This window comes from Mytilus edulis, chromosome 6 (assembly GCF_963676685.1).
Source record: "Mytilus edulis chromosome 6, xbMytEdul2.2, whole genome shotgun sequence".
NCBI lineage: Eukaryota > Metazoa > Mollusca > Bivalvia > Mytilida > Mytilidae > Mytilus > Mytilus edulis.
The window spans coordinates 1,530,660-1,555,704 of NC_092349.1; the positions used below are offsets into that span (position 1 = coordinate 1,530,660).

Here is a 25,045-nt window from a genome sequence, read left to right on the forward strand (position 1 = left end):
TTTTACTGTTCACTGGGGACACCAAATAGCTCTGAATTAACTATCTCAAACTTTCACCTTATATTAGATGCCGGTTTGAATAGGTTTGAATTTTTTTTAAATTTAATAGATGCACAACCTAAAAATTTCTGGACACTGTTATCCTATGTGATGGCTAATATGTTTTATAAAAAAAACGACTCCTTCTTTTAATTATTTATTTTGTAATAACAAATGATTTGATATATTTCGTGCTATTTATTCCTAACTAAGAATGATTATAATCAGAGCCGTGTTTACAGGTACCCCTCTTTTCGGCCCTTTTCTATTTTTGATATTTTAATCAAAAATTTAAAAAATCCAACTTTCAAAAAGGGAAATAATCAGAATTGCACGTTTGATTAAATATGTTTAGTGTTTGATCAAATTTCTAAACTGTCAAATTTAAAAACGATATTTAAAATTTTAATATTTTAATAATTTGATCAAATTTCCAAAAATCTAAAATTTCAAAACTTTTTAAAACTTTGAATTGATAAGTGTTACACGGACCTGCTCCACATGTGTAAGTTGACTATTTTTCAAAAAAATACACCAAAAATAAAACAAAAAAGGACACCGAAAAAGAAATAGAGAAAAAAAGGATGGCGTCATAAAACAACGTCGTTAGCGTTGCCTTAGGATATCTATATTTAGAAAAAACAGACTCTTTCAAATCTTATATTAACCTCTCGTGATTTTTTCCACGGTGAATATTATGTGTTATCAAGGAGGATATCCTAGCCAATGAGAAAACAGTACATTTATATTCATTTAATTAAACAGTTTATCGATTCCGGAAGACTTCCTAATTATGTAACTTCAATTACATTATTTTGTAATAACATAAGTGACACTTGCTTTGCTGCATCAACATCAAGTACTTGTTAGTACTTGACATATTATCAGAAGTTTCATATTAAGATATACCACGTAAATTATATAAACTGCGTTTAAAAATACTTTTGATAGGTTATTTTCTTATTTCATATTAACTCACTTAATTGTACATTAACCAATGCATTTGTACATGTTTAAATGCTAAAAGTAAATAAAAATAAAAATGAAACTACATTTTTGAATACACTACACGCGTCTGGTGCGAGACTGTAACGTTCTTGTCAATGACTGACTTGCAATAAACGACCGACATAATTTTTAATATACAAACTGCCTAACATACTATAGGCATTTGATCATGAGTTATTGACTGCTAATATAACGACTTGATTGCTTGCATTTCTATAAAACATTAGCAAATCTATTATCGACAATATCAAATCGTAAAGTCATATTGTAAGAATGAAAACAAAATATGTGTATAGTGTGCTTTCATTTTTTTTATCGGTGGAGGAACTTTGAACGGTATTTCTTAACTCATTGTAAAGAACAAAATTAAATCAGATAAGATACATGTATACATCTAAAAAATCAATCAGATATATATATCTCAAAACGCGCAGAATCAAGTCATTTTACGAACTCTCTTATTGTGCTAAAACATGTGGATCCATGTTTTCATAGGAATTACTTTCATAACAGGTAAGATCAAAGGGTTGTACAATAAATTACACGTACATCTAGTTATTTTTAATTTCGTACTTCTACTCAATAGATCAAAATATTATACAGTTTTTATTTCAAATACTGCCGCTGGGTCTATACTGCTCCTAGTGGACTTTTAGTCCAAACGCTATATCAGTGCAGTGCGCGTTGCTTTAATACTGGCATACTTTATAATATTTTATTCAATTATCCGTTGTAAAATTGAGATATGTTTATGGAAATAAGGTACATTATTGATTTTTGTGAATTTTGATTTTTATCTTATTTGTGTTTGTTGGAAGGGGGTATTAAAACCACTCACGTTGTAACGTTTTTAAAATTTCCTTGACTTGCCACATATATACAAATCCGTCATGTATTTGATCTTTTTGTCTTTTAGCTATTTTAAACAAAAACCAATAAACACACCTTTTGAGATATTTTTATTGTGTTCAGTGAAATTAATGAATTCAGTCTATCAATCAATTTGTCAATACCGTTTTGAACAACAACAAAAACATCGACAACACTATAAATTCTTAGATGATTTTATGATATAAAAGCATACTCAAGTATTTCCTTTTGCCAATGTTCAATTTGTACAGATTTTATCAATAGTTGTAAGAACAGGCTCATGTTATGAAGAGTGTTTACTAAACAGATAGAGTGCAAGACATCTTATAATGAGTAAATTGTTGATTAACCTTATTATAAAGCAATGATTTTGACTTAATGAATTATGGATAAACAGGGTTTAATATATTTCCTCAAAATTTTAAAAGTGAACATTAATCATTAGTATAATACTTTGTATTACTTCATATCTTATTGAATATTCCTTTCTACTGTATGCCTGAATTATTTGGTGGTATATTGAAAACGGTTTTTTCACGTTAATGGGCTTGATTTGTTTGTCAAGAACGTATTTATTGTTATTTTGTCTTTACTATGCTTTGATTTAATGGAGGTTGGGGATAGGACTGGTCACATAAGTCGGTGCTTGTTTTGATATCTATCAATTTATTATTATCTTAATTCTTAATTTGAATGATACAATAACTGCCTTATTCATTAAATAGGTCTTCTTTGCCAAGATCCATGCAATCCAGGAAACAACCGACTTCTTGACGAGCCTACTCGTTCCGTAAATTATGCTCTTGGTCCGAATGATCCTGATTTATGTGATCGTAGACTACTTAGGGAGGGATGGTACAGGATTCCCGAAAATGGAAACATTGCCACTGAATGTCCAGCAATATTAAGATGCGGATCATTGTATCCAGTGTGGTTAAACGGTATGTAGTTTTAGGTCATAACCGCATTGATTTTTAGAGATAGATGGAGCAAGGTCATTTAGCAATATTCATTTCATATCATTCTCGAACATTTGTCGAACCTATAGTATCAAGATAGTACATACATGCATACATCTATGTAATGTATTGAACTATATATATATATATATATATATATATAGAACTTACCTGTACGATCTACAATTATAGAAAGAAAACTTGACTCTATTATTTTTGCTATTCAGTACGAAATATCGATACATTTTGTTTTTATTTTTTTATGGATGTGAAGTTAGAAGCCGGTTCGTTATTCGATATTCGATATTCAATATCCAACCGGCTGCTAGCAGTCGGTTCGATATTCAAATTTAGTTTTAAATCATTAAAACATATAATATTTGATAACATTAAAAGCATGAGTTTCATAGCTGAAAGGAGTAAAAAGATACGTAGGAAATCGTTGTATGACCCTTTCAAGTTGTTTTAAACTCTCGTTGTCCTCGAATATAAACTCTTATCAATGCTTATGTAAGTTGCATATTTGTCTTCCAGTAATATAGATTTTTATCAATAAAATGACATCAAAACTGTAATTGTATATCTAATATTTCTTAAAACAAAAACAGAAACCGACCACTCTAGAAACATTTATATGGAAAGCCCAAAAAAAAAGAAATATATATTGAAAACCTACCTGAGACTGCTTAAATGACGGTGATACCCCCTGTTCTTGCAATGTCCACAACATTCGACGAATTTATAGACTCTGTATATATAAAGATTGTGTCAAAAGGATTTATCAGAATAATATCATCTTCGACATCTTCGGAGGGCTTAGCTTGTCACTTTTCAGCTAAACAAAAATAAAATTTCAGGACAAAGGGCACAGGGCAATTGTTCGAGCCCCCTGATCTCTCAATCTGCCTAATATTAAACAAACAGTTAGTTAATAGGTAGATACAAACGTGACTAAAAGGATTTGGGAACACTTACTGTCTTCTATGATTACGGAGGGCCCAAAGTGCTAGTTGGATATTCAAAATTTAAAGCGAAAACCTACCTGAGACCGTTTAATGACGGTGAGACCCCCTATTCTTTCAATGTCCATAAAATTCGACGAAATCATAGACTCTGTATATATAAAGGTTGTATCAAAAGTTAGGATTGTCCAGAATAATGTCATCTTCGATATCTTCGGAGGCCTTTTTTTTCAAAATAACAGTCGTTAACCTGACAATTTTGAAAAGAGGGTGCCGTCCGTTATTGCCAGTAATTACAAAATCTAGTTGTCTTTATTTTCGTATAAAATATGTGCATGTATGAAATAGTTTTTAAAAGAAAATATAATGCAGGAGCGCGATGATAACTTCTATTAACAGGAACTCTTCCAGAGCAAGGACAAAGGATAACTTTAAACGCATGCCAGAGAGGGTTTCTATCATGTTGTGAAAGCACTTTCCAAGTGGAAGCACAAAACTGCAATGATTTCAACGTGTTCTATTTGAAAGCAATTCCAGCATGCCCTGGTCGCTATTGTACAGGTAATATAATCCAACGTAACTATAGGTTTGAACGTTATTTTCAATTTAGATTTGTTTATATTTTTTCGTTTGGGCTTGTATTATATTTGCCTTCGGGTTTATATGATCCGTTTATCCTATTTCGACTCTTTCAAAATTCAAAAGTCTATCATAAATTGAGGTAAATTATATGGCCTATCAAATACCTTTTCGATTCCTTACGTCACTGAAGAGACAATGTACTTGTCGAAATACGGATATGGTGTACAAATAATTGAACCTCATGTTTGCTGTATACCATTTTTTCTGCAAGTTTATTGTTTTATGTTTGGTAATAAATTAATGATACGATCAATTTTGTTACATCTGGTAATCCGTTTATTTGGCAATCACAAATGGCAGTCAGCAGAGTTCAAGAACATCAGTTGTTCGACTTGCTAGTCGAATGCGTTTTGTTAAAATATACTTTTTTGGTCTTTTGGAAAATGTTGTTTGTGCTGTATTTAGACCCCCCTCCTCGCCGTTACCAAGACATTTGTTTTGCATGCACACGTATAGAAGTCGCAGTACTCATCCGTCGCAATCATAGGTTTGGACATTGTTTTCAATTTAGACTTGTATATAATATAAATAATCGAGACAAGCCAGGTGCATTTACAGCGCATCTATAGTGCATGGAGGACGAGGGGGGGATGGAAAGTCCCACTATGAGGACAGCTCTAGTTAAAAATGTGCGATCAAAACGTTTTTCAAATTATTTCAAAATTGAGAACTTTATCTCCCTAATACAAAGCTACAATTCATTGCAGGGCGTTTTCTATTCTTTTTGTTTTATTGTTTTATAAGCTCTTCTGAATTTTTTAGATAAGTTTTGGGGTTATAAATATTTTGGCCCCGAGCATCACTAAAGATCCCTTTGTCATTATTCCCCTTTTTATTAAAAAGGATGTTTTTCTTTATATACAGTTGGACCACCAGCTCCATGTCAACCAGGGATGTCATCAGAATCTGGATTTGAGCCATGTCAGCGTAAGTTGTATACTTTGTCACAGATTCAACACAGACGTGAACAGTATGACATTTAAGAACTATTTACTTATGTTCAGTCATTTAGATATCATGTTTAATTAGTATTTAGAAATGGCCAGACAATGATTCAATATTTTATTTTGAAATTAAAGTATAATGTTATAAAATAATCTAACAGTGTTGATCGCTACACGGGAATTTAATTCTTTCCTGCGTTGATTGTGTATACAATTGTTTTGGGTTTATTGTTTTGTTCAAACATCAAGTCGTTATATTAATCGTTTGAACTTTTATTTATTTACATTTTGTCAACTTGGATTAGTGGGACTGAATTCCACATTAAATAAAACTTTCTAAAGCCGAACTTTTTTTAGTTTATTTTGTCCTATCATCAAAAACAAAACGTGTGTATCAATGCTGTACTTATCCCCCCCCCCCCCCAACAAAAAAAAACAAAAACAAAACAAAAAATAGCAATCTATTCAGCCACTGATTAAACACAGTATTTATACATTGGCCCTATTGTATAATTTATAGCGGATGTGTGCTAGGTCATGCAGTTGTTTTTTTTTCAGGTCTCAGTATAACTTTCAGCGTTTTACCACGAGTAAAGGCATTCATACCTACATTCAATTTTAACTCTCAACTTAGAAATTTGGCCTTTCAATGTCAAGTCGCGATGCCTTCAAAGTACCAACAATATTTCTTCGACATTTCCTGGTATATTAACACGAAAGAAGTCTCCTATAAGCCAAAAATTCCATACAGTAAGCTAGACACTGACGGTGTTCTTCATAGAAAAGACTGGGATAAACATTCCAATGGACCTAAAGTACTCGGATTTTGGGTAAGCTGTTTATTTCTAAGATTAATTAGGAAACATTTTGATCATGTAAACAAACCATGACAAACATTTTATAGCGCGATGGACATAAATCCAAAAGTTTTACAAATGTTGTGTTACTATTAACCTGGCATCAAGTTTTTTGTTTATGGCAATGAAAATATTCGAATACTCCTTGTTGTAATAAACGATTATTTTGCTGATGCTAGGCTAACATTTAGCTACAGCCAGTTTTTTTATTTAGTTATTACAAAAATTTACACTACATAGATATAAGAAGATGAAGTATGAGTGCCAATGAGATGACTTTCCACTCAAGATATAATTTGCAAAAGTAGGTCAAAGTATGGTCTTTAACATGGAGCATTAGCTCACACCGAACAGCAAGATATAAATATATATATATAAAATTGAGAAAGGAAATGGTGAATATGTCAAAGCGACAACCACCCGACCATAGAGCAAACAACAGCCGAAGGCAACCAATGGGTCTTCAATGTAGCGAGAATTCCCGCACCCGTAGGTGTCCTTCAGCTGGCCCCTAAAATATGCATAATAGTACAGTGATAATGGACGTCATACTAAACTCCGAATTATACACAAGAAACTAAAAATTAAAATCATACAAGAAGTTATATATATATATATGTAACACTCCCAAACGTGTCCTGTCCCCCAAACGTGTCTGATTCTCCCAAACGTGTCTATTCTCCCGTAATATCCAATATTCCCCAAACGTGTCCGATTTTATAACCCCCAAACGTGTCCGATAATTGTTTTTCGCCAAAACGTGTCCACTATTAAACACCAGGACGTCTCACGTCTTTTAGCGCTAATACATGAATAAAATCAATAACGTTTACGGCAATTCTATAATAATAATAATAATAATAATAAATTCTTTATTTAAAGAGGGTAACTCAATTAGAAATAGTCTAATTTTCATTGAGGCCCTCAAACAAAATACATGCATACAGTTAACATTCATACATTCATACATTAAATTACAATATATATTACTTGTATATACACAATTCAATCATTGAAATATACTTTAAGGTAATAAATGACAATATTTGATATAGTTTTGTTAGAGGAAAACAAATTATTTGACTTGCATATAATTTTCAAGAAAATGATTATAACTATGTTTCTTGAATAATTCCACATTGGGACATTTTTTTTATTTCGAGTGGTAAATTATTCCATACTTTGGTTGCAGAATAATGAAAAGATTTTTTATAAAAATTTGTATTTGGTCTTGGAACAAAAAGATCATTATTAGAGACAGATCGTAAGTTGTGGCGTTGCACATCATCAATATTTAGTATGATTGCTAAGTAATCAGGTGTTAGCCCATTTACAATTTTATACATTAGAATTGATTGTTGGTATTTTATTCTTTTAGTAAAAGATAGCCATTTTGAAGAAGAAAACATGAAATTAGATGGAATAGAAATATCGCATTCCAGTATAATTCTTGCTACTCTTTTTTGAAGTTTTATGATTCTATCTGAATCTTTTTGTAATAAATTTCCCCAAACTGAACTACAATAGTCTATATATGGTAGAATATATGCATTATAAAATAGTTGCCTTGTGTGTATTGGCAAATATACTTTAATTTTATATAAAAGTGATACTTTAGATGAGATAATTTTACATATACGATCAACATGATCTTCCCAGCTTAAATTTTCATCAATGTCTATGCCAAGTTATTTGAAAGAATGGACATTCTCAATACATATTTCGTTGACGGTAATACATAATTCTGATAGTTGTTTAAGTTTTTGTTTTGAACCCAATTTCATACACTTTGTTTTTTGTGCATTGATTTTCATACTGTTATTGTTACACCAAGATTGTATAGCATTTAAATCATTTTGCAATATGCTGTTTATTTTTTCAATGTTTTTATCATGAAAATGCAATGTTGAATAATCTATAATGGGGACACAGTTGATGAAGTGGTCATTTATTAGTTTTAGTTGGTTCAATGCCGGTTGTTATTGAAAATTTAACCTGTAACATCTAAATCAACTTTTGACTGAAATTGCTTATTGATATTCCAGTTGCAAGTATTATGCTCGTTTAGAGCGCACATACATGTACAAACAATTCTAGTTCAGATGAATAAATCGTTTACTATGTAATTATTCTGTACTAATAAACTCCGATGGTGCCTTTTATATTACAGCTAATTTCCTAATGCATGTAGAACAAAACTTTGGTTAGATGGCTTGCTTGGTTTTTATATTGTACAATCCATAGGATAACACCCAATTAAATTCAAATACAATATATTCAGGTTGAACAATGCCTATATATATTGTTTAAAGATTCCAATCTTATTTACAAAACTTGTATTATCAATTATACAAACAATGCAAGCAAGCCTAACAACGTTTCACTTTGCAAGCATTAGGAAATTAGCTGTAATCCGCGAATACTGCACGGCGGGCTTTTAAAAGGATTGACTTCCTTTTTTTCAACAGTTCTGATATTTTATTATCATACCGGGGATTTAGGATTGGGCCTAAATTTGTTTACGATTATTCGGGATTAACATTAGTTAAACTTAAAAATTTTAAGAGCCAGTAAAGACCGAAACTTTATAACTTCACTAAGAAACTATTTGATTCTCTAAAAAAATAGAAAAAAAACTCTTAAAATTATAAACTGGTAGTAAGGTTTCACATTATGAACTTTTGGTTTCGAGCATCACTTAAATACACGCAAACAAGAGACATTACGTCCAGTGGCAAATATTTCATGCATGGACAGGACGACAGCATACTTTGGATAAGTTATATTATGACATGCGGAAGAATATTTGCCGGAACTCTTGGATTGTACCTTAATTATTCCGGGAATTTGGGATTAGGCCTGAATGTGTACAGTTATAAGAATTTACGCTTTACGGTTATTAGGAATTTACACTAATCGTAACTAGGAATTAAATTATATTTTTTTGGAGCGGAAAAAGACAGTTTTATTTTTACGGAATATCAGTATAACAATCTTTTATTTCCCTTTATATTATAGGACAAGTTTGGGGAATTGAGCACGTTTGGGTGTTATTAAAAAAATGGACACGTTTAGGCGTTTGCATAATACAAATGACACGCTTTGACGCCCTTTTTACAACTAGACATGTTTTGCATTTCAGTGACGTCGATGTGGACACGTTTGGGAGTATCGGACACGTTTGGGGGGAAGGACACGTTTCTGAGTGATACATATATATATGTTTTCATCCTCCCTTGGCTTTCAAACCGTTTGTCTCAGAGTATTTCTATTGAAGAATTGTAGCGCAATAAATATGTGCGTCGTCAAAAGAAACGATCAGTGTTGTATCGATTCAGGATATTTGTTATACGGTGTGCAAAGTTTACTGTTTCCTTCTTTAATTCTTCAGTTTAATTTGTGTAATCTTTCTTAATTTGTATAGGAGAGGCGAAAGATCTGTTTTATGGATTTTATGAGCTTGAAGAATCGGCAAATTACTGTTGTTTCGAATTTATTTTAAAGAAATCACAATATTCAAATTAGTCATTTTGTGTTTGGTACAATCAAACCTATGTATACAATTTAATTACCAAACAGGTGACATGTAGTATAAGAGCTAGACAAAGTACTGACGGTGTACCTACAGCATACAACACCAGCAAGGAATTTTTCGCAGGAGTCCAGGTAACAATTTGGCTATCATATTTTGTGAATTTAAAGACAAATCACAGTTTCATTAAAACTTCTATTGAATACAATATAACTCTGGTGAATGTCTCCAAATTAAAATTCACATCAACCGTAATAAATAACATTTTTAAATTGTCAACTTAACATTTATTATCAAGAAATACTTTATGTCCCACTATATTTCAAATGATACGCTACACGTCTGCAAGTTCATACTTTAAAAACTCTATTGTAAAAAAAGTTCTATATGGCGATTAGAAGACAACTGAAATCAACTTTTTGGTCAACATCCTGATTGATGTACCCAATAGCGACATATTTTCGCCTTGCTACATGTAAAATACCAAAAAAGGTTGTTTGGTTTGTAAATTTACCTATGGTTTCCTATTCCTGATTTTATAGTTTTGTCAGTTTGAACATCCAATGTAGGTGACCTTTACCCTACCGACGAACTTGTTTTTCGAGTTAAAGAGATTCCCTTCGTCCTTGTTTTGTAAACTTGTGATTCTTCATCTTTTTTTTGGCTTTATGGACATCGGTCAACGACTGTCGCATCGTATTTACGAAACCTAGATATTATTCAGAACTTTTAATTCTAAAAATGCATAAAGTATACAACCAAATTGGAATGTGATTTATTGTTATCCCGTCCGATTTCTTGAATACCTTAAATACACCTTCATAGATATGTGTTTAGAAAATATAATTTATTTATTTTATATTAATCTTATTTTTACATTGGTTGTGTTGTAGATAGAGAAAACATCTTTTATTGTAAAAAGCGGAGAAGAAGTCAAAATCAATATCAAATCAACTGTACCAGTGGCATGTTTAGAATTTCCTGGGTTAACGAGATGCAATATAGATATTGAACTTTTTAGTTTACAAGACCAAATTAAAAGCAGACCCGCTAATTGTAACGACAGCTTATCAGATGATATAATTGAAAACTCCAGGAGTTCATGTGGCCTTGCGTTTAATGGAACTGCATGGGATAAATATCAGACTTTCACACTACGCACACTCGGGGATCAAGCAGTACGATCAAGCTATACTTGTACAGCAAAACTTATTGCTAAGTCTACTATAGATTCCTTATGGAAAAATTTCCAACTTCCAGAAGTTTCTGTAAGTAGCTTTTGAGAAGCAAGGTAAACAAGATACCTCAGAAAAATATTTATTTTATTCAACGAAAATCAGTTTTAATTCTCAAGATGAATAACTCTTTATCCAATATACGATTTATACAAATATACAGAAAATATCAAAGGTGGCAATTAAAAATCATATAACTAAATATGAAATAAAAAAAAATAGAAAAACATTATGAAAATAAAAATGTCTGTATAAATACCAATAAAAACTGATTAAAAAATGTGACAAAAAGATAGATCTGGAAGAAGCAAATTAAACGTTTAAAAAACCAGGAAAGAAATAATAATAAAAAAAAACAAATATAGAAGTTATTTAATATATTTAAAACAACATCGTTTTTATTTTTACAAACTTTTTTTTCACAATATACATGTAATTTAATCCGAAATAATACTGAGAAAACAACTAATCCTTTTGTTTGGATGAACAGATATTTAAGTCCTTATTACCTTCACATTCAAGTTAACAAATAAAGATATAATATGACTAACATGTATGTTGCAGAAAATCGTTTAGAAAAAAAACAATTAGGAAAAAAGTAAAATTCGGTGTCAGAAAATTATTTATTTCGCACTGATCATTACAAAAAAACGTATATTTTTCAGATGAAATAAACATTTCCCAATTGTATGCGTTCAAAGCGTTTTTCTGCTGGAATTTCTTTATTAGAAACACTCAAGTCTAGATATTTAAAAGATAGGGATGCGTAATTACACTAAAACGGTAGGAGCTTTCTCTATAACCATAGGATCATTGTCTTTCTTGTTCAAAACTGATTAAAAAGGAGAAAGAGCTTTTCTGATATCCCTTTTTACGGTATTATGTAAACAAATTATATAAAATTGGCAATTCAAATACAAGCAGAAATCTAGATATAATGAATCATGAATTAAGGCATTACAGGATCAATCACTAAATAATTGGCAAGAACAACCGGCCCCCATCTTAAACCAGTTCCTTCCATAAACTTTCTCTTTAATTTTAAAAGAGAAGACTTAACCAATAAAACATTAAAATGTAAGTCCCCTGCATTGAAGACGTATTTGAGATTAAGACGTTTGGTCTCTACAATAGATATATTATAACATTTGAACATAACACTGCAATGTTTATATTAAATACAAGAAAAATTCATAAGGTCCGAGTTCGACGTAAACGAAGATTGAACTAGTTTCGACATTATGTACAACAAACGTCCATTATAATATGTTGTCGATATCACTGATTACAGTCTGATAACAGTCTTTGTGCAAAAGCAATAGAACAAAATACAAGAAACATGTTTAAATAACATGTATCTGCCTTCCCGAAAAACATATTTGATATAAAAAAAAACATAACGACTAAATGTTGAGAAGTCATATATGAACAGGGTAGTCTAAAGTTAACTTTCCAGTATTTGTCTGTTAGTTTACTTGTTTTAGACACGGATTGTAGGTAAATCTTAGACGTTGGTGATTTGTTGAGTATCGTCCGCCGCTTTTGACAAATGCAACAAGAACACATATGGCATCGTCAGTATTTCACGAACTACTCTCGGAAACACTGTCAATGACTTTAAATAAAATTAATATTTGATACTTCTTGTGCGACAAAAAAAAAATGAATAATGTGTAAAACTAGACATCATAATGAAAATGTGTCGATCACATGCGTCTTGATAGTTATCAACGGTATCAGGCTTATAAATTAATACGTCAGACGCGTGTTTCGTCTACACAAGACTCATAAGTGACGTTCAGATTAAAATAATTCTGAAGCCAAACAAGTACAAAGTTCAAGAGCATTAAGACCCAAAATTCAAAAAAATTGTGCCAAATACGGCTACGGTAATTTATGCTTGGGATAAGAAAATACTTGGTATTTTCGAATAATTCATACTTTTACAATCATTAAATAAAAAAAAACAACATATAATTGATATTCATGTCAACAGCGAAGTGCAAATAGTTATCAAAAGTACCAGGCTTATAATTAAACTATGGCCACGTAAGTAAAATCATCATAAAAACGAGAATAAATCTATTATGAGTTTCTTGATAATTTTAGTCATGTTAACTTCTTCCTTATCTGCTGATGGTTATTCGTTTTAAAAGATATTTCTATCAATTTATTACAGCTTTATAGATAAAAGGTCAAATATTTTCCATGTTTGACGGTTTACGTTTTACAAGTTGTGACTTTGATGAAGAGTCTCATTGGCACTCATATCAAATCTTCTTATATCTATACACATGCAAAAACAAAATGGTAATAATTATCATTAAAAGGCAATAACGCATACAATACTGTTACAGGGGAGATAATGAACGCAAAATGTTAGTTTTTGCAACGCATTATATTTAATGTTTACTTGGTTGAACACTCATTACTGCAATAGAAGTCATATCAGGAAACTATTTACTTATAAGACAGAAGGAAACTAATTTTGTTAGAATTTGGAAATCTAATTGTTTGTAAGAAAACTGTTTGTATTCAGTATAGTTCTAGACTATTATGTGATAATATACTGTCATTTTACTTCAAGATTCATGTATTGAACAAACAAAGACCATCAGGAAAGTGTTATTCAAGGAACGACCCACATCTGCGAACAATTGATGGCAGGTAAGTATTTTTGAGTCCACCAGTATTTATCATACTAATCACGTCAATACCAGACTCACTCTGATTTACCATTTGATTAGGGACTTTACTTTTTGAATTTTCCTCGGATTTCAGTATTTTTGTAATTGTAATAAATATACATATAATATTATGATAAAATCTATCTGGAATATTTTCTTTAATAAAAAAAACATTTTCCATCTATTCTAACATTCCAGTTCGACAACAGATTCGAAATTTTCAAACATAATTAGTTCATACCATCGGTTGAATTACAATGCGGTGATCTGACAAGGTTTTGCTAGTTATATAACCAGGTTCAATCCACAATTTTCTACACATGAAAATGTCTGTACAAAGTCAGGAATATGACAGTTGTTATCCATTTGCTAGACGTGTTTCAGCTTTTGCTTTTTCCATTTGATTAGGGACTTCCCGTTTTAAATTTTTCCTTGGAGTTTCAATATTTGTGTTATTTTACTTTTTTCATATGAACTGTAGGTTTCCTTTAAAAATCATTGATGAGTTTTGTTTAGTTAAAACAATTCTTATTAATTTTGTACTTTTTATTATGGAGCTATTCTGATTGCAAAAACCAGTTAATTTCTCCATAGATGACGTTGGTCTCTTTTCGCGATGCATACGTTTGATACTTTTTAGGAAATCTTGCTAGAATTAAAGACGAGTTATAACATATATAATGACAGTACTTGTATTCCAAAGAATATAGATTCCCATTGCTATTATTGATGTAGGTTTTTTATCATCTCCTTTGTCTTTCATTTGTACGTATAACACGTATCTCATTCTGGCATGGAGAAGACTTCTAAGTTCCGTTAGTGATATTAGGTAAATATGCGACTTTGCCTTCAGTTTAATGCACATTGTACGAAGTATGTAGTAATAAAAAATATTTGGGGCACACTTCGACCATTTATCAGGATTATAGCTATACTCTTTATTCTGAACACAATGTTCATAAAATCGCTTCGCGAATAATTATATTGTATCCCTGTTTTGTTCATTGTAACTTTCAGTAATGATTTGAATTTTTGAACTTTTTTTTCATTAAATATGTTTAATGGTTTGAGATATACACAAGAAGACAGATTCAAAACCAACAAACAATTAATAGATATAATACAAATATTCTTTCGGTGTATGGTCACTTGTGTTAAGAATATGTCTTTTGAATGAGTAAAGACATTTCAATTGATATTTTGTAGTGTGCCTGTCTTTGTTGTGATCTTACAATATCTTTTCGGGTAAAGGTGAATAATTGTACAGTACTTGCAACCTTAGGCGTTACTATTTCAGCGATCAGTCAGCGGTCATCGATCAGTCACCGATCAGTCAAGTTCGCGTCAAACTCACGTCAGCAATCCGTCAGACTTATAGTAAAAGTAATTGACTGATCGGACTGATCGGACGGATAGTACCGATCGACCTTGATGACAGATTGAACTTTAATACGTCACATGATAAACTAATACAAATTACGGAATCTTAGTTTCGTTTAATCTAATTAAAATGGCGACTCTTGAAAATCGAACGTTCAATTATACATTTTGTTTATTAATTATTTAGCAAAGTTTTATGAATTGAAATGAAAAGAAATGTACAGATAAAACCTAAATTAAAATATCATCATTAAAGAATGGTCTTTTTCGTTTTATTTAGGTTATATATTTTCAAAACCGGCGATTTCTAAAACGGTGTCTACATCGCGGTTTTTATGTTATTATTTTCCAAACATTCTCGGGAAAAACAAAATGAAAGAATCAGTTATTGAAAAATGTAGTCTATTTTTTTTCAATAATTTAAATTTTTGTATCCATATCATCATAAAATTCTTAAAAAAAAACTTATCATAATCACGGACTTTCTATATTCTCGTCACAATCGAAGCATTTAAAAGAACAAATTACAAAAATAACTGCTGTATTTTTTGACAGGAAATAGAAATAATTTTAAACAATGCAAACAACATTACATTATATTTTTCTGATAGTCTTTTTTTAATAAAAAAGATAACTACTCCTAAACAATAAAAAGTACATCATTACATCTCAATTCTAATTAGCAGACTTGTCTCAAGAAGGTAAAATAACTGATTTCAAATAAAATAGTATCATTTTTGATAAAAAGAAGAATAATTTTGATTATTTTAAACAATGCGAACAAAATTTTAGTATGATTTTTCTGATACTATTTTAATTTTATGAAAAAAAAACTATTCTAAGCTATAAAAAGTACAAAATTCCAATGGCGGTCAATAATTTTCAGTAAAATGAAAAAATATTTGCATTTTAGGCAACGCGTACAAAAATTTTATATCTTTTTCCTAAAAGTAAGCATATTTTATGAAGAACAGCCAATCTTGATGTACAAAAAGTACTGAAATCATATGACAGTTAATAATTTGTATCAAAATAAATCTATAACTATATTCTTATTCCACAAAAATAAAAATTTATGTATTTTAATTCTCATTATATCTGAAATCTGATTAGAAGACTTGTCTTAAGATGGTAAAAATAACTGATTTCAAATAAAATATTATCATTTTTGATAAAAAGAAGAATAATTTTGATTATTTTAAACAATGCGAACAAAATTTTAGTATGATTTTTCTGATATTATTTCAATTTTATGAAAAAAAAACTATTCTTAACTATAAAAAGTACAAAAATCCAATGGCGGTCAATAATTTTCAGTAAAATGAAACAATATTTGCATTTTAGGCAACACGTACAAAAATTTTATATATTTTTCCTAAAAGTAAGCATATTTTATGAAGAACAGCCAATCTTGATGTACAAAAAGTACTGAAATCATATGACAGTTAATAATTTGTATCAAAAGAAATCTATAACTACATTCTTATTCTACAAAAATAAAAATTTATGTATTTTAATTCTTATTATATCTGAATTCTGATTAGAAGACTTGTCTCAAGATGGTAAAAATAACTGGTTTCAAATAAAATAGTATCATTTTTGATAAAAAGAAGAATAACTTTGATTATTTTAAACAATGCAAACAAAATTTTAGTATGATTTTTCTGATATTATTTTAATTTTATGAAAAAAAACTATTCTAAGCTATAAAAAGTACAAAATTCCAATGGCAGTCAATAATTTTCAGTAAAATGAAACAATATTTGCAATTTAGGCAACGCGTACAAAAATTTTATATCTTTTTCCTAAAAGTAAGCATATTTTATGAAGAACAGCCAATCTTGATGTACAAAAAGTACTGAAATCATATGACAGTTAAGAATCATGATAAGGGTTTACCTTTATAAAGTGTTTCTTTGAAGGAGAGTTGTCTCGTTGGCATTCAAAAATGTACCACATCTTGTTATAGCTATACATTTGTTGGTTATTCTTTTCTTTTATTATTTTTTCTCATGTTTTGTTTGGTTTTTTTTTTTTTGCTTATTAGACATCATTCAGTTTTCTTTACGTTTCTGGTGCAGTTATATTATATGAAAGAGATGTGGTATGATTACCAATGAGACAACTCTTCAGAGGAATAATGCCCACACAGACTGTTTAGTTATAAAAGGCCTATAAATTACGAATGTAAAACAATTCAAACGAGATAACTAACGGCCTAACTGATGTACAATAAAATGAAAGAAAAACAAGTATGTTACTATAAAAAACTCATCATAGATACCCAGTACTAAATTTTGTATATACGCCAGACGCGTGTTTCGTCTAAAAAAGACTCATTCGTGACGCTCGAATCCAAAAGAGTTAAAAAGACCAAATAAAGTACGAAGTTGAAGAGCATTGAGGACCAAAATTCTTTAAAATGTTGCTAAATCCAGCTAAGGTAACTATGTTACACAGCAACATACGACAACAACTGAATTTCAGGCTCCTAATCATTATAAAGACATTTGACCTGATACAAAAGGTTAAGTGACAAATGACCTTGATAAATGGCTACCGGAAGTGACCTTGGACTGATACATACGTACAGAATTTGGCGTGGTTAAACAAGTAAGCGGGATCCCAACCCTCACCTAGCCTGAGACAGTGGTTTAACAGTACAACATATTAACAAATTGTAACAATCAGTTGAAAAAGGATTACCTCATCAGATGATTTCAAATAGATACACGTTTAGCAAAGACCGTTACAGTTCCATTGACTTGCAATATGATACCCTTGCATTCACGGGTTGGTAACGGTCCTTTTGAATTAGTATAGATGCCATTATATTAAAGGGATTAGTTGTATTTAACACACTAGTTGGCTCATAAAGAATATCAATGTAAATCAAATTGAAAATCAAATTGCCCAGTATCTATACTCCCCGAAGGCTTACGTGCATTTTGAGTGTATTTTCCTCCTTGTCTGTGGTGTTCTATTAAATTTCTTTTTTATCAAAATCAAAATAAATGATAGCCTCTTGGATTTTTTTTGCAACTTTACATATTCAACCTAACACTACATTGTCTGTTTAAAAAGTATATTACAAATGTATATGATTGAGAAATTGCATAGTAAATTGTTGTTCGATTCATGATTAAATGTATTGTAATTCAACATCAAATATTTGTTTTTGTACTATCTTCTCAGATATATTCTATTTATCTTTCTAATAGATATTTTTCAACCCATGACACTGGCGAATTCGTCTTATTTCGACATAAGACAAAACCCATCGAGGTATGTAATAATAAAAAACTAGTAAACACCTGACATGCTGTACAACGTATTGAAAATGAGACCTCGATAGTCGCACACATTTTTAGGTGATACTTTTTTGTGGATTTTCTTGTTTTACAACGCATTGAAAGGCTGACTGAGTTTTAACAATGAAAGACCAACCATTAAAGGTCATTCTTTTCGGCAGTCTTATAACCCCAAAGTGTGCAGACCATCAAACCTGAAAATGATTATCGTTAAAATTTATTCGAATGATAAGGCTAATTTCAATAGCAGCGTTGAATTTACGATTTGATGATTTCTGTTTCGAGATTTAAAAAAGTTAGGGACAAAAAAACCAAAAGTATTCAAACTCAGTCGAAAGTCTAAAAAACTGACAACGCCATGGCTAAAAAAGAAAAGTACCAACATAATAACAATAGTGCACAAAACACGACAGAACAAAACAAATACTGAGCAATACAAACCCTTCTAATTAGGGTAATCTCATGTAAACAGATCCAGGTTCATCATCTTGCACCCGTGGTGTTGCGTTGACTCGGGCGTTTTCGACAGAAGATGGAAACATCAACATATAGAGTGAAAATAAAAGTATAAGTAAATAAATACGTGTTATTCATATCTCTTACCTCTTGCAGAAATGATTGTACTACTATTCGTGTCTGTTTCTTTTTTTTTTTCTTAATTCAATTGACCTGATTTGTTTCATTAGCATAATATATTACAAGGATACAGGAAATTGCCAAAAAATATGCAGTACATCAGACTACAACAACCAGTAACAACCAACTCTTTATAAGAAATCGTAAAAAGCAACAACGGTGAACAGTTCGACATGATCTCTTTAGTAATTTGAAGTAAATATTTGAAGAAAAAAAAAATAAATCAATTTGACAATAACTAAACGTGTAAGTGTTATGCATACTTGCAGATACACACAATTCAAAGGCGGGATGATCGCCGAAAATGGGCTTCAAACTGTGCTGTTCTATTTCGGGCTTCAACAGATATGTTTGTTATATACGGTTGCAATAAACCAACCAGATGGATTGCAAGAAGACTTAACTGTAATAGAGCACATCAGTATCTTGAAGTTTTAGAAAAAGGAAAAAATTTTGAGGTATAAATATTTGTAACCGGTTTAATTGATATGTAAGTAGGCAATCTAATTTTGCCTCTGTTCCACCCTTTCCCATACTTACAGCGTATTTTGTGATTTAAACTTGAGAGCTTTAAATGGTTTTTTATCTGCAGTCAGTTATGTGGCATTTCAGTACATGGGAAACATATATGGTATTCGATAAATTGAGAAACAGTAGAGGTAGCGATCGTTAAACATGTCTCACCAATGAAACTGCATAATCATCTTTATTATTTTTTCTTCATTTTTTGTCATTGTCAGTACCTGTAGCTCTGGTTAGGAAGAAGGAAGGAGCATATAAAAATCCCGTCTGCCTAAGCCGTTGTTTTCAGGACCGCATGCAATATTATCTCCGACTGATCTTTATTGTTTAGTCTCGGTAATACATATATTAAAAGATGATTTTTTCTACGGCTTCAAGTGTGGGTAGGGATTAATAGAATTGTTTCACATTCGAAGAAAACAAAACAATAAAAAAAGTCATTTAATGGCTTCAAATTCCCATTTATTAATCAGTTCCACTTCAATGATCAAGTATAGTTAATAACTATTTTCAGTACATAGGAAACATATATGGTATTCGATAAATTGAGAAGCAGTAGAGGTAGCGATCGTTAAACATGTCTCACCAATGAAACTGCATAATCATCTTTATTATTTTTTCTTCATTTTTTGTCATTGTCAGTACCTGTAGCTCTGGTTATGAAGGAGGAAGGAGCATATATAAATCCCGTCTGCCTAAGTCGTTGTTTTCAGGACCGCATGCAATATTATCTCGGACTGATCTGTCTCGATAATACATATATAAAAGATGATATTTTCTACGGATTCAAGTGTGGGTAGGGAGTAATAGAATTGTTTCACATTCGAAGAAAACAAAACAATAAAAAAGTCATTTAATGGTTTCAAATTTGTATTTATAAATCAGTTTCACTTCAATGATCAAGTAAAGTCAATAACCTTCTGTAATATTTTTTTTTCGAAATACTAAGGTTTTGATACACCAGTTAATTATAGATGACCTAAGTTGAATTTAGCCAAACGTTTAGGAATTTTTGAACGAAGTCAGTAACACGACAGATGGTTTCCATTCATGTGATATGTTGTAGCTTTAAGTTTTACCATTTAATAAGGAACTTTCCGTTTTTAATATTGTTTGGAGTCTAGTATGGTCGTACTTTCACTTATTGGATTAAATTCAATCCTGGTACATATGATGAGTACATTTACGCAAGAAACGTATTTATTCTACTATATAATCATGATCGGTATATTATCATCATTTGTATTCGAATCAAACCAGGTGTTCGGTCAGATGAATTGAAAGTTGTTATGTATCATAAATACAAATCAATTTCATCAGTGCGGATAAGGCTATATCAGGGGGTAGAAAATCCAAAATGCTTTGGATAATTCAAAACTTATTAAAAGTAAATTTATAAAATTGAACTTCTCTATGTTGTTTTGCTTACTGAGCTTGTGATTTTTTTTGGTAAGAAACACCAACCAGCTGTTGCATCTACCGCATGATGGTATGAATTCATTTAAGATGTTAATATACGTTTTTATGGTTTAAAAGAGAGAAACCAGGGTAATCTAAACAATCATCAAATCCTAAAAAAAAAACAAAAAAACATGGTAAAAATAACTAAACAACCGAACAAACAAAAATGACAACATTAAGAAAACATAATATTAGACAGCATAATCTTTATCAAACACCTGCGATTAACACATGTTGTTGAAGGCTTATTAGTTCCTATTCCGCATGTACTACTTAATTGTTTTACTATGCAGTTAAAAATTTTCCGACAAGCTAGACATATTTGTAATCCGATGTGTCATATACTCCATATTCATGGCGTCGATATTTTCTTCAATAAGTATGTGCATTTTGTTAAAGGAGGTTTATTATCGAACTAGAGCAGTTCAAATAAATTGATTGATTGATTGATTGATTGGTGTTCAATGCCACTTTTATCACTATTGGAATTCAAATTAAATACTTTTATTTTTTGGAAAAAAAATAGTGTTGTCTTAAGAAAAAATGTAAAAAGCAAATTATGACAAGTTAAAAAGCGCAAACTTCCTTGGTGTTAATGTTTGATTTATTCAAAATATATATAAAAAATGTCAACGAGGAAATGTTTCAACTATATCAAGAATTATATGTTTATGATTAAAAGGTGATTATGCCAACTGGAACACGTATATTTGTATTAGTTAACAAATATTGGTTAAATGTTTACATTTACGTTTCTGCAATGGACTGGGAAGAAACCGAAGGACTATGTGGATTGTACAATGGCCGAAGTAACGATGACTTTACCGATATGAAAGGGAATATTGTAGACCAAGCAAAATTAATGAGCAGCTGGAGGTAAATAAGCGTTAATGTATATCAATAAAGGCACGAGATAATTCATGTAAATTGTAATACTAAAAAGATGAGCAATATCACGGGTGCCACATGTAAAGCAGGATCTGTCTACCCTTCTGGAGCACCTGAGATCACCCCTAGTTTTAGTGGATTCGTGTTGCAAAGTCTTTAGTTTTCTCTGTTGAATATTATGTACTATTGTATGCTTGTTTGTCTTTTTCATTTTTAGTCATGGTGTTGTCAGTTTATTTTAGATATATAAGTTATAATACCCCACTGGTATTTTTCGCCCCTATGTCGTATTTAAAGAAAAAGTAAAAGGATTTTTGTCACACCAAGGAATGAAATGTATGTGTACTTAAGACAGGACAAACATGTCAAAATAGTTTTAAACAATTTATAAATTGCATGCGTACGATTTGATTGTCTGTATTTACCTTCATCAGGAACGCTCGAACCGAATATGTCAAAGCCAAAGATGTATAAGGACCGATAACGTTAAAGATCGAAATACCAAAACATCTTTTTTATATTAACATTTTTTTTTATCTTAGACCAACTTTTCCGTAGAGAGATTTGCCTGAGGGTGTTGAAATTGATAAAGTAAATGTTTACTTTGAGAAAGACACTTTTAATAGTTTTTTAACAATCTGATTGACTTATATATCCTGTTTAACGCGTTGATTTTGAAAATCTGACAAATCCGACAGAAAAAGAAGACACAGACATTTCTTTGATATCAGAAAGAAGTATCGAACGTTTTCAGATTAAAATAGGCACATCTAGGACACATAATTTGTACATTTATCAGATTGCTTTTTTTTAATAACTAGGGTCCCTGGAAGTCGAAGCCTTTTTATAGCAAAGGCTAGATCAGAGAAGATGAAGACTGAAGTAATGTATTGTACATGTTACAACGAGTCTCGCATACTAGAAATACAAGAAGAAATAAAAGAAACGGCAGATTGCACATGGAAGGACAGCTTACCGCTGTGTAAGCCTAAAAACTGGAAGGAAAATACATGTCGCAACTATGGAAGAACGAAACGGGAAATATCAGATGACTTTGAATTTGATGTCCCGATTGATGTGGTTGCTTTTAGAAAGGGTCCACAGGTGATGCATTTATTTGTCATACTGAATATATATTATTAGTGATAGTGTTTTCATTCTTTTTTCTCAGCTGGATATACGGTCCAGGTTAGGTAATACATTTGTAGAGTTTGTGCAGTATGAATGGCTCTAAAATGCATAATGCCCCTGGAAATAAGAATTGCCTTGAAACAGATCATCGACGTCCTCCTTTTCCCCGAGTTTTTGTAAGGGTATTAATCGTGCAGACATTGTTGCATTCTCTCAACACTAGATTTAATGTCCCAACTTGACATGACAGCGTACATGCACATCTCGCACTGCCAAACGGGCGCTAAAATTTGGCAAATTGTTTTCTGCTGGTACGAAAAAGACCAATAGTCATTCTGTATGTAGTCACCAGTACACCTTTACAGAATTTCATATACTATTATTGTCACCCCACTGATATTTTTATTTTATAACAATACTAATGTATGAAAATCGATAATATTATCAAACGGGTTATGTTTCCAGTTAAACATGTAACATGTATTTGCAACACTGTTATGTTTATTCAGGATATTGCGGTTATAGACAAATGCAGTATCTAGTAGTTGCAACCAGTATGGATCCCAATTGCATTGCGTGAATAAGGTGTCTTAATATTTTGATGACAGTAAAAAAATTTCAAACTTTAAAAAAATATTTTAAAAGATACATCACTCCTTCCAATTTACACCATATTATCTTAGTATGCGTTTCACTGATCTAAGCATTGTTCAATTGGTTCATTTTCAGTATACGCATATTTGTTCAAACTTTAATTAAGGAATGTAATGATTCGCTCGAAAACTAACTCCATCCACTGTCCCCGGTGAGGAAGTATTGACGCTTTCAAGCATGTTTAACCGCGCCACATTCTGTATGTGTCTGTCTCGTTATACAGGGCTCTGTAATTCAGTGGCTGTCGTTGGTTCATGTCTGTCATAAATTGTTTTGTGAAAAATTAGGCATTTAGTTTTCTCAATTGAATTATTCTTTACTTTACATGTTTTGGCCATATATAGGCGACTATACGGTATGCGTTTTTCTAATTTGTTTTTGCCATTGTGTTGCCTGTTATTGCTTACAGCCGCTTAATTCCTTTGTTTGACAAAAACAATTGCTTGGTGACTTGTACAGGAACATTTGTTCACGTTAATTAAACAAACTCCCAGTTTTTGGTGGGATTCGTATTGCTTTGTATTAAGTTTTATTTGTTGTGTCGTGTAAATTATTATTTGTCTTTTTGTTTGTTTGTCTTTTTTTTAGCAAGGCGTTGTCAATGTATGTTCAATCAATGCATTTGACTGTCCCTCTGAAATGTTTTGCTCTTCCTTTATAATTGAATTTGACAAATTAATTATGGATTAATCATTTAGTTGCTGAATCATGCAATTCTTTTTTTAATAAACAAATGAAAAGAAAGAAAAGTAATTAAGATAACACCAAAACACGTATTATGTCCATTCCGAGATTGAATCATTTACTGCATTAATTTGAACCGAGCGTATATCAAAGTATTGCATTTATATATTTAAATTATAACTAAAATGTTAATTGCAAATGTTTCTAATCTTTGACAAAAATATATGTAACGATGACATTTCCATTTGTTTTGTTTTCAATTTCATAATGTCATTCGACATTAACCATAATATTAAATATAACAGCATTCAACAAGTTGAATAAACAGTTTGTATCCTCATACAGTTTATATTAATTGCATTGATTTGAATTTTTTAACCTCAAGGTTTTTTCTCAAAAGGCAGTAAAACCCTTGTTTGTTGGTAAGGAATGCATAAATATGCAGCTACGTCCTTCAATCTGGTGTCTCATGTTGAGGAGTCGCCATGCTCTCTGTGGCTTTAAGAATATTTATATATTGATATTCATGTACAATTCACCCTCATTATTCAGTGACTGTCAATATATATTAAATGACCAGTCAAATGTTTTTGTTTGGTTGTTCACGTCCTGAACATACATGAAATATTTCCACTTGAGATAA

General features: G+C 31.0%; 1 protein-coding gene across 2 annotated transcripts in view; it reads left to right on the forward strand.

Moving 5' to 3' along the window:
- Window positions 1–1,422: 1,422 nt before the first annotated feature.
- Window positions 1,423–25,045, forward strand: part of LOC139526902 (von Willebrand factor D and EGF domain-containing protein-like) — a 35,603-nt gene continuing 11,980 nt past the window's right edge. For both annotated transcript variants that reach the window (XR_011665216.1, XM_071322052.1), the window contains exons 1-12: window positions 1,423–1,560; window positions 2,643–2,858; window positions 4,238–4,399; window positions 5,345–5,407; window positions 5,983–6,254; window positions 9,861–9,947; window positions 10,707–11,081; window positions 13,636–13,715; window positions 18,337–18,400; window positions 19,332–19,520; window positions 21,728–21,921; window positions 22,755–23,037. Coding sequence is in view for 1 of the 2 variants with exons in the window: in XM_071322052.1 (XP_071178153.1) it covers window positions 1,521–1,560; window positions 2,643–2,858; window positions 4,238–4,399; window positions 5,345–5,407; window positions 5,983–6,254; window positions 9,861–9,947; window positions 10,707–11,081; window positions 13,636–13,715; window positions 18,337–18,400; window positions 19,332–19,520; window positions 21,728–21,921; window positions 22,755–23,037 (2,025 nt within the window). In the remaining variant the exon portion in view is untranslated. The remainder of the gene's footprint in view (window positions 1,561–2,642; window positions 2,859–4,237; window positions 4,400–5,344; window positions 5,408–5,982; window positions 6,255–9,860; window positions 9,948–10,706; window positions 11,082–13,635; window positions 13,716–18,336; window positions 18,401–19,331; window positions 19,521–21,727; window positions 21,922–22,754; window positions 23,038–25,045) is intronic.